Raw genomic sequence first — 17,846 nt, forward strand, 5'->3', positions numbered from 1 at the left:
AGAGATTAGTGCGTCTATTTTTGTCCCCCCACCCCTGGTTGGTACTATCTTTGTTAGAGGGTCTCTTCCTTTAGACAATACAGCGACGACATAAAGACCAATTTACAAAGAATACCACGATACATAAACAAGACATATAGAAAAAGACACGCTTTACTTTTGTTGGTTTTAAATATCTGATAGCTGGCTCTAAATATTGTGTCGTTTCCTCTGTCGTACTTCTCCTTTAAGCGCCGAAAAAAAAACACACAGCTATGACGTGAGGAGTAAAACCTGCTGGCTGCCTGTCCACTGAAAAGTGAAGTGTGTTTGACGAAGCAGTGGGTGTCGGACTTTCTCTGTTTATTTGTCCTTTCTTCATTGGTTTCTGTCGTCTTTATTTTCATTTTTTAGATTTCGAGATTTGTCCAAAGGGAAACCAAACATTGTAGCTAACTTAGAGGATGTTTTAGAGAAGTTCCTCCAGCGTTTTTTTTTGAGGAACCGGTGGAAGGCGGATACCACCGGAGATGGATAAGCTAACCTATAGCTCACTTGTTAGCCGACAGTCATAGATCACAGAATAGACTCGAGCTAGCATGCTAACAACTGTCTAATTTAGCATTTATCGGCTAACTGAGGGTCTTTACTCACTCCTAGCATCAGAATTATTCCCTGCTAGACTTTGGGTCTTATTTTTTCAACGTTTTTAGTCTGTCAGAGGCCAGCGAAGTCAGGAAGACTCAATTTCTGATCAAAAAAGGAGAACGACGGCGCGGAATTGTCGAGAAGGGACGGCTAAGTTATCCCTCCAGCTCAGTCAGACAAGACTGTGGACATTATGCTGTCTAACGCTCAGAACCAACCACTGTTTCCGAACCCAGCGGGCCAGCAGAACCCCACGGGCCACTTCCACGCCAGACCCCACCTACAGATCAAGAAGAACGCCATAACAGACGAGTACAAGATCACCGGCCAGGTGCTGGGGCTGGGGATCAATGGCAAGGTGGTGGAAATCTTCCAGAGGAAGACCGGTGACAAATATGCGTTAAAGGTGAGGCACAGTGGTCCGATATGTCACCCAGTTAAATACTGTAGTTGACATTATAGATGATCTAGTTGATGTGAAATCATTAATAAAAACAAAGATCTATTTTTCTACCTATCAACACTGATATGGATATACGTGTTGTTGAACGTCTCAAACTTGATTTAATAAGAGCCATAATATTTTTGCTTTTCTCTAAGGCCTTAAAAAATAATTTCCAGACCCCAAAATATCTAATTTTCCACAAGAGTCCCTTCCAATAGATGTATCAGTGAGTTAAATGCATAACTTCATTCATTCACTGGCTGCTGTATTTTGTTTTCAGTGATTTGAAACTCTGGTTGTGAAATTTGGGTGTCATTGTGTTGTGACAAAACTACTAGCTCTGTGATGCAGGAAAGCAATTGCTACTGTCGAAATAAATTTATCGCCAGGCATTTAGCCTTGCCCATAAACATGCAAAACAATTACTGGTTTAAAATTGAATTAAAACCAAAGCACTCTTGTTACCAACCATTACCATGGTTAAATTTCACAGGGTAGTTTTCAATAGTTGGCCAAACCTTTCATCAGTAACATAAAGTGATCTAAAGTTTACTTTCTACCAGTGTTGTGTTCAAGACCACCTAACCCGAGACCAAGACAAGACCAAGACCAGAGTGTATCGAGACCGAGACAAGACCAAGACTTTTAGGGTCCGAGACCAAGTCAAGACCAAGACCGATGAAAGTCGAGACCGAGTCAAGACCAAGACCAGCGGTCCACGCTACATGATACAATAAAATGTAAAATATGATCGAAATTGCTTCTCAAAATAATCTGAAAGATCCATATTCCCATAAAAAACACCTAGATATTAAATACTTAATACATTTTACCAATATTAAATATTCCATTTCTGTGCTAAAATGTGTGATGGTCTCGTGCCATCCCTAAAAACATAACACCCTGGGCATTTGCCCATATTGCTCATGTAAGAAACCACCACTGTCTGCACCATTAAACATAGCAATTGAGGCAATGCCCTGACGGTAAATAACGCTCAACTACCAACACTGACCAAGGAGCAACAAGCAAGAAGTAACCAAACAGAAGGTGCTCATCGTGACTGTTTTCACTCTCTATCCCAGTACATGAAGCCAGGTAGTCTGACACCATGGCAGACATTACAGCTGCCACTTTGAACAAAAACAATCAAAGAGTGCATGCCCTTTCTTTCTTGTGTTTTAGTTATTTGTTAATTTAAATATCAACGTACATAATTAAATAAAATAATGATGCAGTGCACACAGAGCATTACAAGAACAAAGAACGGGTGTTCTGTCAGGTCAGATCGTCATATGCTTAGCACAAACTCACGGTGTTCTGTCAGATCAGCATACGTTGTCAGATAGTCGTACGTTTAGCTCAGACATGCATACGCTGTCATTACCATATGATTTTATTTAATCAGCAACATAGAATCATGACGTAGATCATTATTAACAGTTAACAGTTGTATGGCATCCAGCTGCAGCCAGACCTGCTTTAAATACACTTTGAAACCATGACAACGCATGTATATCTATCTAGTTATCATATTATGTCATATTATAAACAATTTAATGACTTATTTTCGTCATAACTTGTGCTGACAGTTGTCAGCAACTGACAACTCCACTGACGGTCAAACTTCTTAAGGCGCATGCATTGGCATGGTACTCACTGCATGTATGCTAGCAACATAGAATCATGACGTAGATCGTCATACACTTTGTTATTAACAGTTGTATGGCGTCCTGATTTAGCGGTTAAGTGAGTTTTACACAGGCGTGTGTTGTAGCTTACTTCAGCTGCAGCCAGACCTGCTTTAAATACACTTTGAAACCATGACAACACATGTATATCTATATAGTTATCATTGAAAACAATTTAATGACTTATTTTCGTCATAACTTGTTGCATGTGGTGAACTGACAACTCCTCTGACGGTCGGACTTCTTAATGCGCATGCGCAGGCATGGTACTCACTGCATGTATGCTATTCTGACAGTGTATGGTAATCTGATAGAACAACGGCTCTCAGTGAGTGACACTCCAGTCCTATCTATAAGTAAAGAGCCATGGAGAAGAATCGACTGTTTCTGAATGTCACATCACTATATTGCAGACTTTTGGACATAGCGTTGTCCCATATATGCGACAAGACAGTCAACATCTCCGCACAATAACTCAGACAGTGAGTGACTTTTTTTCATTACAATGCTTATGTGTCTCTGCAGCTAGCTTTGCTAACATCACGTTAACGGAGCTTACCTTCTTTGAGCTACTTTTCTAAGTGACGAAAATAGTTAGACGTTGTCCCCACCGTCTGTGAAAGCGAAGCGCTGCTGAGTTAGCTGTGGCCATCGGATTTCTTACTATTTATGCAGCGCTATTATATTACTGACCATTAGACAAACATTTTCTGCCGCTGAGAGAAAACCACTGCGCATGTCCTGGAGCGCCGCGTGCGAGTGAAAGGTGGGGAGGGGAGGGGGAGGAGGGAGTAGCGCCGCGCGCGAGTGAAAGGTGGGGAGGGGAGGGGGAGGGGGAGAAACGCGTAGTTGCTTGGATTTTAATCAGTGCGTTTTGCATCAGCTGAAAACAAAGATGTTAACAAATAAACTGGATAGTATGCTGCACGTTTAGTGATATTTTCACAGTTGCGGTCTCGACTGGTCTTGAAATAAAATGCCGAGTCACCAGCGCCCGAGACCGAGACAAGACCGAGACCAAATGCGGTCGAGTCCGAGACGAGACCGAGACCATCAGAAAACGGTCTTAAGACCGGACTCGAGACCAAGACCGATCTCGAGTACCACAACACTGCTTTCTACTATAGGAAGGTGCTGAAGTAAGGAAACCCAGATGCAAAAGAACATCTAATAGCTGGAAAACAAACGTATACATTTAAATAACATTTGTATTTAAGTTGCTCAGTACTAAATAAGTAAAATATATTTATTTTATTAAATAATCAGTGTCCTGGAGTGAATCTGAAGACTTACAGAGACCCTAAATGTAAGAAAGAAGATGTTAGAACATTATATATATATATATATATATATATATATATATATATATATATATATATATATATATCTCACATTGTTGGAGCTGCTTCCAGTCACTGTAAAACAGAGTTTTGCAAATATTTTTAAGCAAGCGGGAGTGAACATTTTCAGCCTGTTTTTTGACACAGTTGTCAAAGTATTATTCAGTGACCTCTGCAAATACACAACCAGATACCAGCTAAGATACCTAAATGAATCCCTTCTAATACAAATTAATGGTGTTCCATCACAGCAACTTAAAACTGAAAAGGATGACACAAAGTAGCCTTGCTGTGCCAACTGAACTGGTGATGATTAAAACGCAGTTTCACATATCTTCTCACATCTCTGTACTTCCCCTGACTTTACTTCTAATCACCTCCCTGGCTCTGAAACGCTTGGCAACGGGTAACTGAAGTGTTGGTGTTAGTGATGTTTGTTTATAGTATTTTCAATAATTTGGAAAAGAATTGGAGTTCCACTAGCTTATTTACTGACTCATTTCTACGGTACAGGTCTAAATGCATTTTTTTTTAAAATCACATCATCGACAAGCGTCAGCAACTGCATCCTGCTGAAATGTGATGGAAACGTGCCATGACTAGCTCTGATTACTAACCTGGTGATAGAGTAGGTATCTGTGAGCTAAACGTCATAGGATTGACGTTTTATTGTGTCATGTTTACGCTTGAACATAATTACCATTCCAGCGCTGTTGAGGAATCGATTCAGAACAGGTTCTTCCTCAGCTCGCCTTGAAATGTTGACACTTGCTTACTGAGCTGCACATATTTGAGTTAAATGGTGATAAGAATAAAACCCATGCAATGTGACGCGCTGCATTAGGTACAACGCCTGAAGATCACTTTCTGCCTGGTCAATGATTAATGAGGGGCAGACATCTTTACAGATAAACGCACACTAGACTGATGCATGTCCACATTTAGCAAAGATCTATAAGGATGAATGAACTTTTTCTGGGCTGCACTGAGGAGCACTGTGTGACTTTTGTTTATGTATTAAAATCTCCAAATTAGTCACACTCTGGGGAAACCCTGGTCATAACTTCTCTTGTGTGTTAAACAAGAGAAGTTCCTATTAAGATTTATGTAGGTCTCTCTGCCGATCTCTACAAGATCGGCAGAGACAGTAGCACCAGAGTAGCGTTTTCCTCAAAATTATTTCAACATAATATTTTTAGTTGCCAATTATAAGTACTAAGTTTTGTGTAATCTGCTGTTTATGGGATTTGAAAAGTAAATTCTAGGGATGCTCCGATCAGGTTTTTTGCTGCCGATTCCGATACCGATCATCCATGAGGCGATCCATGATACCATGTCATCTGGCAAAATGGAAAAATTATCTGGCAATAAATTGACCTAATTTAGACATAATAGACATATTTTATTATATATCTAAAATCTTTTTTTTTTTAAGTTACATTCTGCAGCTTTAAGTTGACATTCGGTGTGAGAGTTCACTGCGGGTGGAGGTTGAGCGGCGCTACGTCTGTGAAATATTACAACCAGTAGCGAGAGCAGAACCAGCGTCTTTGCCCGCCAGCTCGAAGACCTGAATTATTTTGCGGGTTATTTGTTTAGCTTTCTGACCGTGATGCTAATCCTGGTGAGTGTTGGTAGTAGTGGGCTGCTTTACCTGCTGTCTATCCCCTCCGGATGTTCTCCTACATTGAGCCTCGATGTAGCCAAACTCCGTCAAGTGTTTTTTTTTTTTTTAATGCATGTTATATTTGTTGTGTTGATGCATTTTGAGGTGCTTTACCCCCAAGGTAATTTCCCGCCGCAACACGCAAACTTCCCCATTCACTCAGAGCGTTAAAGTTCCACACAAGGTTTGTTGCTGCACAGCGTGAAGGGAAAGGGAGATAAGCTGCGAAGTGAGATAAATGTGATCGGTTTTGGTGATTGGCAGCAAGAGACAGTGATCACCGATCATACACTTTTTCAAAGAAATCGGCCGATTATGATTGGTGGCCGATCGATCGGCACATCTCGAGTAGATTCCCAAGAGTAGATTAGTTGGGTTACTAATAACCTACTTGCTAAATGAGGAAAAACAAAATAAAACATGGCAGGTTGTGATTTATAATTTCAATGCATGTTAAAAATCATAAAACTCTGGGTTTATTATCTGTATGAGCTCATTATTTTACTTCAAAATCTCAGCTGTGCATTTTATAAAAAAAAATAACATAAAATAAATGCCATCGCAGTGCAAGTTGAAAGTTGGCATAGAAGACACAGGAAGAAGCAGAAATTAAAAACTAAATTAAAAACTGAGCTTTTCTTCCAAACACCAAACTATTTGAATGAAGGCTGCCTTAATCTCCATTTCACAGTCCCTTTATACATGAATGTGCTTTCCCATGATGGTCTGACAGTAATAGGCTGTAATGTTTAGAAAAAGTTTGCAAAAGGGGAAAAATCATCTGCTACTTTAGACATTTTGAATTAAGGAATCTTATTGTCTGTCATGTTAAAAAAAAACTGAATCTGGTACAGTGCATCAAATACTAATATTTATGTTTTAGTTGTGTTGTCCCTTTTTTAAATACAGTTTATTATTATTATTAGCTGCTTCATAGTGTTGTGGGCACGGTTACGAGTCATTTCACAGATGTTGCATATATCACATCTCTGCCTGATGACACTGGTTCTGCTCCCTGGAAAAACAAAAAAAAAAAACCAACCAAACAAGAAACAGATACCTGTTTTTATGAGATTGTATCTGTCCCAGAGATGGAAAATTTGGTTGATAATGCAGTTAATAGAAAGAATGGCTCTTTGTGAAGCTCTGGTTTTTATTCCTAGACGCACGGGTATATTTTGAAACTTGGCTCATAAAGCGAGTTTCCAGTGACCTATACAATCCAGCTGTGACGTGTTTGGACAGTTACCAAATAAGGTCATAAAGATACGAACATTTAACAATGTTCACATTAAACAGAATGTAAAAATTTAAATATTTCTTTAATAATTTGTTGTTTCTGATGCAACCCAAGAGCTCCTCAGGGAAGTGGGGGGCTTTGCAGAATATTATAAATATTCAGACAGTGAAGTGGGTGTTATTCCCTATCATGGTGTCCAGACAGCGTAGGAAAAATAAAACAGCATTGACCCAGTTCTTTCATTTCTAAACTCTGCATTACCCAAAAACTGCAAGAAGGGATGAAACGTGTAAGGCAAGAGCACATCAGGAATGCTGCTGCGTTTTTATCGGCTCTCATAAATTCTCATAAGTAACACACACCAGAAGGGTCATGTATGTGTAAGTGTTCAGAGACATCAGACTTGTCTCTCGAATATTTTTAGTTTCTGTTTGTGGTTGTGCTAATGTATGAAAACTCAAAGGTGACAAAAAAATGTCTCAACAGCAGCGTGTCATGCTGTGAAATACTTTGCAAAATGTTGCTTTGGTTGTGCTAACCCAGTCCGGTCTAATCCATTGTGTTCAATGAGAGTCCAGGATCAAGTACCTGTAAAGTTGTATTGATACAGCATGTGCATTTCTTGGACCACATATTGTTCTGGTTTTGCAGAATAATGCAGTCTTTTTATCTGGAAAAAATCTGGTTATATGGATATTCTCTTAGGTTTAGTAAACCTCACACACTATGACGGAAACTTCTTATTTAGTCACTTGTGTCTATACCTTATTCCCGGCAAATGCTTGGCAGACTGACGTTTCCTTTAAACTTAATAATTTATGGCCTTCTACTGTATCACACCTAATATGGCCTCTCTAAAAATCAATAACTTTTTGATTGACCTTATACATGCTTCCTGTGTTGATTGGTCTGCCCGTAATGCGTCCTTGTTACGGAAATGTTTTTAGATGTCTGAAGCTCTGCAAAATGTTGTTGTAAAGTGAAAAACAAACAACAAAAATCCTAAACCAACTGAAAACCAGTTTTTTTATGTGGATGATGGACTTAATTTGACTAAATTAAAAAGTACCAGTAAAACAAATGTCGCTGTCTTGTATATGTCTAGCCCTGATGTTAGCATAAAGGTGAAAGTAATTACTTTCTAAAGTATATACGTCGTAAAATTGAACCCTTTTTGTAAAAAATTCAACATGTATTGTGTTCAAATTCTAAGTGTTTTTATTTGGCTACACCTTAAATTTGGACTTAAGGGAACACCAGGAATGAAGAATGCTGCATTTTATTGTGATAAATAATAATTAACCATTGAAGATTTCAAATCCATTTTGTATATTAATTTTCTTCAGTCGAAATTTAAAGTCATCATTTCAGCTCCTCTAAAATATCAAAACAGATTTAACAATTTTCGATTCAGATTTTCTGGGACAGAAGCATCAAAGCTTCAGATTATCAAGAGTCGATATCGATGTATCTACCTAACATTACATTTTACTGTGGTATCCTAAATTTAAAAGTGGGATTTTTTTCTTTGCTACTTAATACAAAAAGTCATTAAAAGTTCAATATATTATCCATACTAATGTTCCTGTTTCACTTGCTGGTCATGGTTTTATTACAAGGAAATGTGACTTTTTCATTATTACTCCATACATTTTGTTCCAGATTTTTCTTTTAAATAACCACCAAAAACGGTGAAAATATTCAACTTTATCATTTAAAACTTAAGTTTAATTATTTTTAGTACTTAGTCTGTTTACATTAGACCATAAAAACCCAAATAAAAGGCAACAGGATTGTTCCACATTAAAGCCCTGGCTCTATGGATCCTTGATGTGATGCATAATGAAAACCTACGAGTGCAGCTGACGCATTTACTGTCGGTGTTTGTATAACCTGGGCTGGTTTAACATGCCATGCAGCGGGACTCTGTCGTACTGTTTGGGCCTTATCTGTTTATCAAAGCTACGGAGAAGGGATCTAGAAGTATTTGGAAAGAACATGGTGTTAGATTGAGCTGAGAAGCTATGCGGTGTGACGACTCTTCAGGGGTAAAATGTAAATACATGGGTGGGCAGCAGGAGGGGGATGGTGTGTGACTGGGCTGCCTGAAATAAACAGCTAGGAAAACAACCATCGATCTAGCGTCTGTACCTGCTGGTTCACGTAGGATTGAGAGAGGGGCTGGTGCCCGTCTCTTGTAGTTAGATACGCGGTTCGCGGTTCCCTAGTCTGTTAGAGGACAACACAAAGACAAACAACCATGCAGAGTGGCTACAATTGTTACAACTTGTATCCAACACGTTTAAAAGTTGTGAAAATCGCTCCTTATGGTTTTCTACCAAAGTGTACACGCACCTTTTAAAAGGTCTGGCTTTTGTGAGGCAAAATGAGCCAAGTGCAGCCTTCTCACATTTATCCTGTACAATTTAGCTGAAACACAAAAATCTTTAAAGGTGTTAAAAAGAGTCAAAAATCGAGTTGCATTGGTGAGTCAACCTTTAAACTTTTTGACTCTTTCTTTTGACTCAAATTTAGCATCCAACCTTTTGTGGTGAGAGTGTATTGGGATCACACAACTTGTTAATATTTTCCCACTTCACCTTTAAATGGTTCAACAGATCAATCAGATTGGGATTGTGGGAACATTTCTTGTCCAAAGCCATCTTCTGGTGATCCCACAGATTTGGTTTTTATTTCTAAATAGGCAATTTTAAACCTTTGAGTTCCATCTTCTGTCATTTTGGAAAACAACTTGGACTTATTGTAATGCTGAAAAAGCAACTCTATTTTCATCTTCAGCTTGTTTGCAGACTTTTGATGTTTTGGTGTTAAACCCTATAGGTATTTGGAAATATTAGTGACTTTTCCCACCTTGACAATCTTTAAATAAATAACTCCAGACTTGATTCAGCCACCTCCATGTTTCAGTGTCTATATGGTGTCAGTAATGCGCAGCAATGTTCATTTGGCAAATAATGAACATTATTTGCCAAATAATGGTTCAAAAGTTCAACTTTGCTTTTATGAGATCATAAAAGCTACAAGGTTTTGAGAGATTTTAACCAGGTCTGGGTGTTTTTCCTCTGGAAGAGAAGAATCCTGCATTGCAACTTTTTCTTATTGTGGACACATGGAGAATCCAGAAGCCTGTTGTCACATGAAGAAAAATAACACTTGTTGGAAAGTTTTGCAACTCCTCCAATGTTGCTGTGGAGCTATTTGAGGCCTTCATCGCCAGTTTCTGGCTCATCGATTATTTTATTTTTTTTAAATTCATTTCTAGTGTTATTTCTCCCATTAGAGGTGACTGGTTGGCCCTTCTTTTGACTTTGTCTTGTAATCCCACTGATCCAATGTAACAAAATGCCAGCTGGCAAATATCAGGTAAATCTTAGGTCATGTGAATATTATTCCATTTTAACTCAATTCGATACAGTTGAACTAAACAAGATTAAATGCTGAATCTGAGTCAAAGTTAAGTTTAAGTCTGTTCAAATTTAGTCATCCAGGTTTTTGTAGCTTTTATGTTTGTGCTTTAGATAGGCTTGTTTTTTTGTTGTTTTTTTTACATCAGGTAGTACAGCATAAATACCACATGTGGAAAAGTTAAAATGATACATCTCTTCCGATGTTTTTTACATCACAACAAAACTGGCATTTGAACATGGCTGCGTATGCTTTCAAGGGTCACTGCAGGTAAACATCGTAAGCTGGTGTAAAAAAGAGGAACTGAATATATTAGGCCGTTTAAATTTATGACCACTAAACCACTAAGCCTTTTGAAACATGGTAGAACTGATTTTACCTAGACCTTGTTTTATGAGGACTTGGCAGCCATAACAACGCCCATGGATAATAAATCCATCTGAATTCACACTGTTGTCTGATTAAACATTAACATGATTACAGTGAAGTAACTGTGGCAATATATCACTCACAAAAAGAGGAAAAATCTCCAGATGTAGAGGTGCTACGTCAGCCCTCCGAACAGTTTTTCACCTCTGTTTTTTCATACATGTGTAAAATCGTAACTCCATTTATCTTTAATAATCTGACATTTCTATTTTTTCTGTCCCTAAAGAGGGAAATCCCCGTCTTTTGGTCATAAGACATTCATAGGTTGGGAGAACAATGTATTTTTCCTTAATGGTTCTTCAAGTTATCATCATTAACACTTTTTTTGTGCTATTCATTATTGACACAATTCCCTTTAAATCGTTTTCTGTTAGAAACAAGATGTATTTGATGTTCACTGACGGTAAGAACAACACTGCCTTTAAACTTTAGGGTTTGTGTGATTTGCATTCGAGTATGGTTTTTATTTTCGGTATTAGGTTTTCAGACTTTTCCATCTTGAGGTTAGATTGAAGGATTTGTAAAATCTGATAAACACCACTTCGTTTTTTAAGTTAAACCAGGTCAGCAGATGTAGTTTTCTTTTTGATACTGAAATTTGGAATTCAGGATGATTCATTTTTTCCTAATTGTATTTTACCTGTCTTAAGTGTTTAATCTTCATTTTATTTGAAATGTGAAGCTGATGCTTGAGGCCGCTCTGCCTTTTGTAACTAACCTTTACTTTTCAACTCCCATCCTTGAAAACTAACGGTGGGAGTTGAAAAGGAATACATTTCTTTTTCTGTTTTACATATTTATGTGTCACTTTCCTGGTGTGTCAGGAAAGTGACACATCAGGAATTGTCACAGTAGCAAGGAATTGCTACTGTATTCTTTGGCAGTCTTTTGTTCAGATTTGCAAAAACGACATGATGCACAAGAAGAATACCAGTGACTCTTTCAGACCTACATAAATCTTACTAATAGGAATTGTGAATATTTTGATTGTAGACAATTAGTAACTCTTATTAGTCCAAACTGAGGCCATGCTTGTATTAGAATCTGTGTTTATCATATGTGTGACTTCTGGAGGAGCCACTCACACACTTGTGCAGACCACCACTTTCTATGTGGGCGGACGTGCAATTGTAAGGATGTGGTTTGATAGATGGAAAAGAAACTTGCTAGCAAGTTGTGTGGCCGAGTAATTTCCAAGCTGATGCAACTGTCGTACTGTAAAGAAGAAAAAAAAAAGACCAAAACTTGGACTTGTTCAAAAATATAACAACTCTTATATAATGAACACAACTTCTAAAGCAAAACTTTATGCTTGTATTCTTTAGAAAGCCTTTCTCTGCATGTTATTTGCTACTTGGGATTAGTTCCTGATAAGGAAGCAGTGTGGTTAAATTGTGCTGAATGGTGTTAACGGTAAAAGGAAGCATTTTCCCCCTTCTTTGCAAAGGCCATTGAACCAATAACCAGTCTTGCTGCTCGGTTATGAATGGTAGCCAAAACGACCAATAGTGAAACTACCTTGAAGCTTGTTTTTTCAGGAAGTCTAACGCTCACCTCAAAATTAAACTGAAGTTGTTCGGTCGTAAACACTAGAAAGGGCGAAAATAGTGAGATCTTAACTTGATAAGTGTCTAATCTAACTTTATCAAATTTTAATCATTATATGGCATGCATTAAGTATAGCTGCCACCACTTTTCAGTAGTTTTAGCAGAACATCCTCATTATTATTATTATTTAAATACCCAAGGGAGGCTTTTTTTAGTTTCCACTTAAATTTTATTGCAAGAAAAAAGTATGTTGCTTCTGTTTTAAACATTTCCACAAAACTCAACAAATAGAATAATTTATTGGAAAGTGTACAATGGAAATAGATTGACCTGCTTGGTGCTGTTCTTTATCTCACAAGGAATGCCTCAAATTATTGAGATACCTGAAATGACTGCTGTGATTAAGCAGATAGTAACTCTGTGAGGACGACAGATTTATGTGACGCCTGTTATGCAATCATTTTAGTGTCGTCTAAGTAGGAAATAATGAATGATCAAAGGGAGGTGAAAGGCTTTTTTTATTTTCCCTTTGTTGTCTGTGCTCAGTATGAGCACTATGTCTCCAATCTGAGTCAGGTCAGCAGTTCAACATTTAGCACACATGCTTTTAATTTGTACAAGTGACCCATGTGTGGTTCACTGATATAGTTCACAGATATTGGTGACAAAACGCGGTCCACGCCGTGAATCATGAGGTTACCAAAGGGCCGAGTTAGTGAGGTCCCACCAGATCGTGGGGTGGAGATTGTTTGGGTCAGAATTACATCTGGTACCCTTTTATTCTCTGTTTTACTTCAATCAATAGCATTATCTATTGTTTCTAGTTATCCTTATCCTGCACACCCTTGCATTTGATCTTCAAAGACTCAATAACGCCCACTCTCTTTCCCATTAGGAGCTTTCGTTCTGCATCAGGAAGTGAGACGACAGAAAGTGTTACAGCGTTGGCTCTAAATCAACACATCCGTATCATGGAGATGTAGTAGACTCTCACTTCCTCCTCCGTTAGGACACTGGCTAAGGGAGCAACTGCCAGTTGTTTAACAACCAAGGCTGCAACACTTCCTGTCATCTCACTTCCTGATACAGAACGAAAGCTCCTAATGGAAAAGAAAGTGGGCGTTGTTGAGGTTTTGAAGATAAAATGCAAGGCTGTACGTGATAAGGATAACTAGAAATGACAGATAACGCTGTTCATGTTTAAGCAGTCAATCTTCATGAGGTTATTTATTTTATTTTTTAAGTTTTACAGTTAAAACCACATGTTAATATATACATTGTAAAAATTGTAAAAAAAAAAACTATTTTTCTCACCGTCTTTTAAGACTAAGCTAACCGACTTTGCCTGTTTGGTTTCTTTTTGCAGTTAAAGCTTGGGTACAAATTGGTATTTCCAGACACAGTGATTGCAATCGAATAGATGCAAAACGGCCCTGATTTTGCCACTATGGAAAATTTGTGTGCAGAACTAAAACCGTGTTTGAGAGCATGTCCCAAACCTGACTCGGTTGCATCAGTTCCATATTGAGGAATGGGACAAACGTCCAGCAAACTCTTGTGAGAAACTTCTGGAAGGAGACTCAAAACATTTGGTCCTGGTCATACAGCATAAAAGTAAATGCTTGTGAATTTATGAATTTGAACAAAGTAAACAAAAACAACAAATTATAGAACAGGAAACGGTTTGATTTATTGTCAGTGAGAAAAAAAAAAGGTCATGTTTGTTTTTTAGCATGTGTGAACACCTGGTTTCTGCTGTTTACAGTTAAAAAATGCCTAACAAATGCCTTTAATACCCCAACGACACAAACACATTTCTGACTTTAATGAGTCTACACTGAACAAGCCAAAAGCACAAACTACATCGTCCTCTGGCAGCTCGTTGTTTAGCCTCTTTTTGTCGGCATAAGAAGCTTTTCTGATTGAGCTGAGCTTAACCCGTCACCTCTGCATATTCTTAGTTCCCTGCATGTTTTCACTGCACCTTCATCCACAGTGTGATTCTTAACTAGCCGTTTTGTGATTCAACGCAGCAAGTGGAGGAAGTGGTCTTCTTACGCTGAACTGCCTCTCGCCTCCTGCTGTTTTTGGCCCGCCCTTGGGAACTTTTGTTGGGGCTTGTGGAAGTGTATTGTGTGCCCATCTGCCGCCATCTTTTCCCGCCTTCTTAATAAGCTTCACTGTTTAGCTTAAAAGGGCAAACAACAGATGATTGGAGGGCGGTGGGGGGGCACGCTGCACAAACACCAGCAGTGAGGTCACAGGAGTCTGCTTTTAATATGCATTGCAGGTGGCCTACGGACAGAAGGAGTGTTTTTGTTAGATTTTGTTGACATTTAAGTTTTTTTTTATGTTGTGATGGGATATTACTTTCACTTTTATGTTGTGATGGGAAAACAATTTAAGATATTTTTTTTCTTTAATAGAGAAATATGGTGCAGTTCTGGTCAAAACATGGTCGTCTCACTTCTCTCTGTTTTAAGCTGAAATCTCACATTTCAGCTTAAAATATGCAAAGTGTCCAAAATATCTCACTGTGCGTAACTATTTTTTTTTTCCCTAAGCAACGTATCTGCCTGTGGTTCAATTGTTTTTATCGTGATGTTTTGTCATACCAGCACTTGTACTGTTTTTGATTTGGGTGTTAAGTGATCCACAATGTTGTCGTAAATATGGTTGTAGACCAAAGGAAGTTTGAATAGTTGCTAATGCAGTTTGAAGTTTGAATATTTGCTAATGCAGTCCTTATATTGTTTTTTTGTTTGTTTTTATGAAGCTGCTATGATAGGAAAATGGTATGATGATTTTTTTTTTATAATACAAAGCAAAAAGAGTATGTACAAACCCAATATATTCAGAAATTAATTCGGAACTATAAAGACAAAAGAATTGATATAGGAATAGATGTACAGTGCTGTGTTTTTTTTTTTGACTGCATTTTGCTATATTTATGTCCAAGTGGATTATGTATTTTTGTGTTTTCCTAGTTACTCTGTTTAGAAAGATGCAAGCCAGGCTGTAGTTTGTTCTGCCCTTAAGGTTCGTCAAACTGGGCTGCATGTGTGGTGTTGATATAAAACATAGGTGTACCCAAACCCTCCATACTGCATCTTCCTGGTAACTGTTGCTATGTATTATTCTGGCAGGCTCTAGTCTCTTCTGTCTGAAGAATAAATCCATTTCTTTTGCCCTACCGTATAGATTAGAGGGACGTTTAATTCTTTAATTTAGTTGCCACCAGAAACTTTTTGCTAACCAGAGGTTAAAGAGATTTTAGGGATCTTTGGCTCTTCTAAGACTCATTTGTTTTAATTGGCTCACCAGCTAAATGAATTAAACTGAGTTGAATAATTCAGGGGTCTTCAGCTCCACTCCACCAGTCCTGCTGTCCTGCTTACTTTGGATAAATCCCTGCTCCAGCACACCTGAATCAAATTAATAGTTAATGGGAAAGTAATTCAGCTTTTTTTTTTGACTCAGGCTTGTTGGAGCAGGGATGTTGGTTTTTCTTGGCAAATTGTTCCAACAATCAATTTTTTTAACAGGTTGGTAATAAAAGTAAATATTTCACAATTTTGTCTAAATCATTGGTTGAGTTGCAATTAAATAGTTATGTTAAATAAAAAGCAAACACAGAATGGCTTCTAGATTTTAAGTTTTAGGTACTGAACCTTAGACCACCTCAAGAAAAATTTCTGTAAAGGAGAATGTTTTCACTCTTTCATGGGTTTTTTACATGCTCAAGTCAACAGACTGAAGGTATACCCCCAGTGGGGTGGATTACATTAAGTTTTTTTTTTCTTTTACTTCATGCTTTACACTTTTAACAATGTTCATTCTGTCTGAATTTGGATAAAACTTTGCTTTTCTTTTGTCTGTCGTTCTGAATACAGACGGACTACAATGCCGGTAGTCTCCGAATGTTTCAGATTATTCTGAAAACTGAATTCATTTGTTAAAAACTAACTAAGCTGCTGGGAAACTTGTGGCTCTTGGAAAATGACTAATAATGTATTCAGCATGTAGCAAGGATAGAAATGCATGCCAAAAGCCTCCCTGGCACAGTTATGAAGTCTAAAATACAGCTACACTTTTTTGGTAATTCAGATGCGGCTGCTTTATTTTGACTGCTGTCTGCTTGTGCCTACAGCCTGCATCTGATTGATGTTGAATTAAATTTGAAAAATAATTAATTCTAAAGAGAAATTAAAGGGTGTAACTCAGACTTAACAGCACCATTACCACTGTTTTGAAAGTAATTTATTTCAGGGTTAAGAAATATTCCCATAATCGTTAAAGCTTGCTTCTAATCTCTGTGCTATTCTGTAAATGTGGATATTTAGCACTTTGTGTGTGAAGTTTCTGTTTTACAACATTTTTCGGTGTATTATATTGACCTACATTTAGTTGAGATTATTTTCTCAATTAGTACAATAATGCCTGTAAATTACCCTTATTCCTTCCTAGATGCTAATATTTTTGTACTTCAAATGCTAAAACCTGCAAACTATTAAAGCTTAACTTAAGTTGTTTCTTTTATTGTTCTACCATTTTGGACAGCCACAGCTGCTTTCCTCTGTAAACTGCTTGCTTAGCAGCACACAAGTCCACTGACGGTGTGTGTTGTGAAGCACCAGAGATACTTTTTGCTCAGAGGAATGAAGCTCACTCTATTGTATTACGACAGTGGGCTGGGTTGGAATGTAACATAGCAAAGTAGATGGACTGTGGCTCATTGTCCAGGCTCCGTTCTTTTTTTTTATATATATATATATATATATATATATATATATATATATATATATATATATATATATATATATATATATATATATATATATATATATATATATATATATATTTTTTACACATGAGAATAAATAAGTGTTAATTGCAGGACAGCATGATGTCTCTCTAATTGAAATATGTGCAGACACTCATTTATTATTAGTCTTTTTTTCAGTTACACAGCTTATATTATAATCACTATCTGAACTATAAGGAAATAATTTTTGGTTTAAAAAAAAAAAAGTCATGTCATCTTCACTTACTTTTAATGAACTGATTAGTTTATGCATAAATTTACCAGACTAGATGAATACACGTGTGTGTGTGTGTGTGGGGGTGTGTGTGTGTGTGTGTGTGTTTTGCAGGTGTTCCTAGGTCACATCCTTATTTGATCAGGTGTTTTACTGCTATGCGAGACACAACTTTCTCTTTCTGCTGTTGGTTGTTTGAGCTGATGACTATCCACTGTTTACTCTTCAGCATACGTGTTCTTCCAGTTCATATAAAAAAACTCAAAACATTTTGCCTATTTAAATTATTCATGTTATTGCATCAGACAGTGCTGTTGAATTTTAGTGTTCTGTTGGTCACAAACATTAAATTAATTACTGACTGCTATTTTCATGTAGACGTTTTTACAAGGTCT

The 17,846-nt window shown here is 37.5% G+C and overlaps 1 protein-coding gene across 1 annotated transcript in view; it reads left to right on the forward strand.

The window, feature by feature from the left end:
• The first annotated feature begins 250 nt into the window (after nt 1–250).
• The window catches only part of mapkapk2a (MAPK activated protein kinase 2a), a 32,629-nt gene continuing 15,033 nt past the window's right edge, over nt 251–17,846 (forward strand). Inside the window, exon 1 of the mRNA XM_015013477.2 lies at nt 251–1,033. Coding sequence (XP_014868963.1) covers nt 821–1,033 — 213 coding nt within the window. The 5' untranslated portion in view covers nt 251–820. The remainder of the gene's footprint in view (nt 1,034–17,846) is intronic.

Source organism: Poecilia mexicana, unplaced genomic scaffold, assembly GCF_051168715.1.
Source record: "Poecilia mexicana isolate PSO_F unplaced genomic scaffold, ASM5116871v1 scaffold_5, whole genome shotgun sequence".
NCBI classification, from domain to species: Eukaryota; Metazoa; Chordata; class Actinopteri; order Cyprinodontiformes; family Poeciliidae; genus Poecilia; species Poecilia mexicana.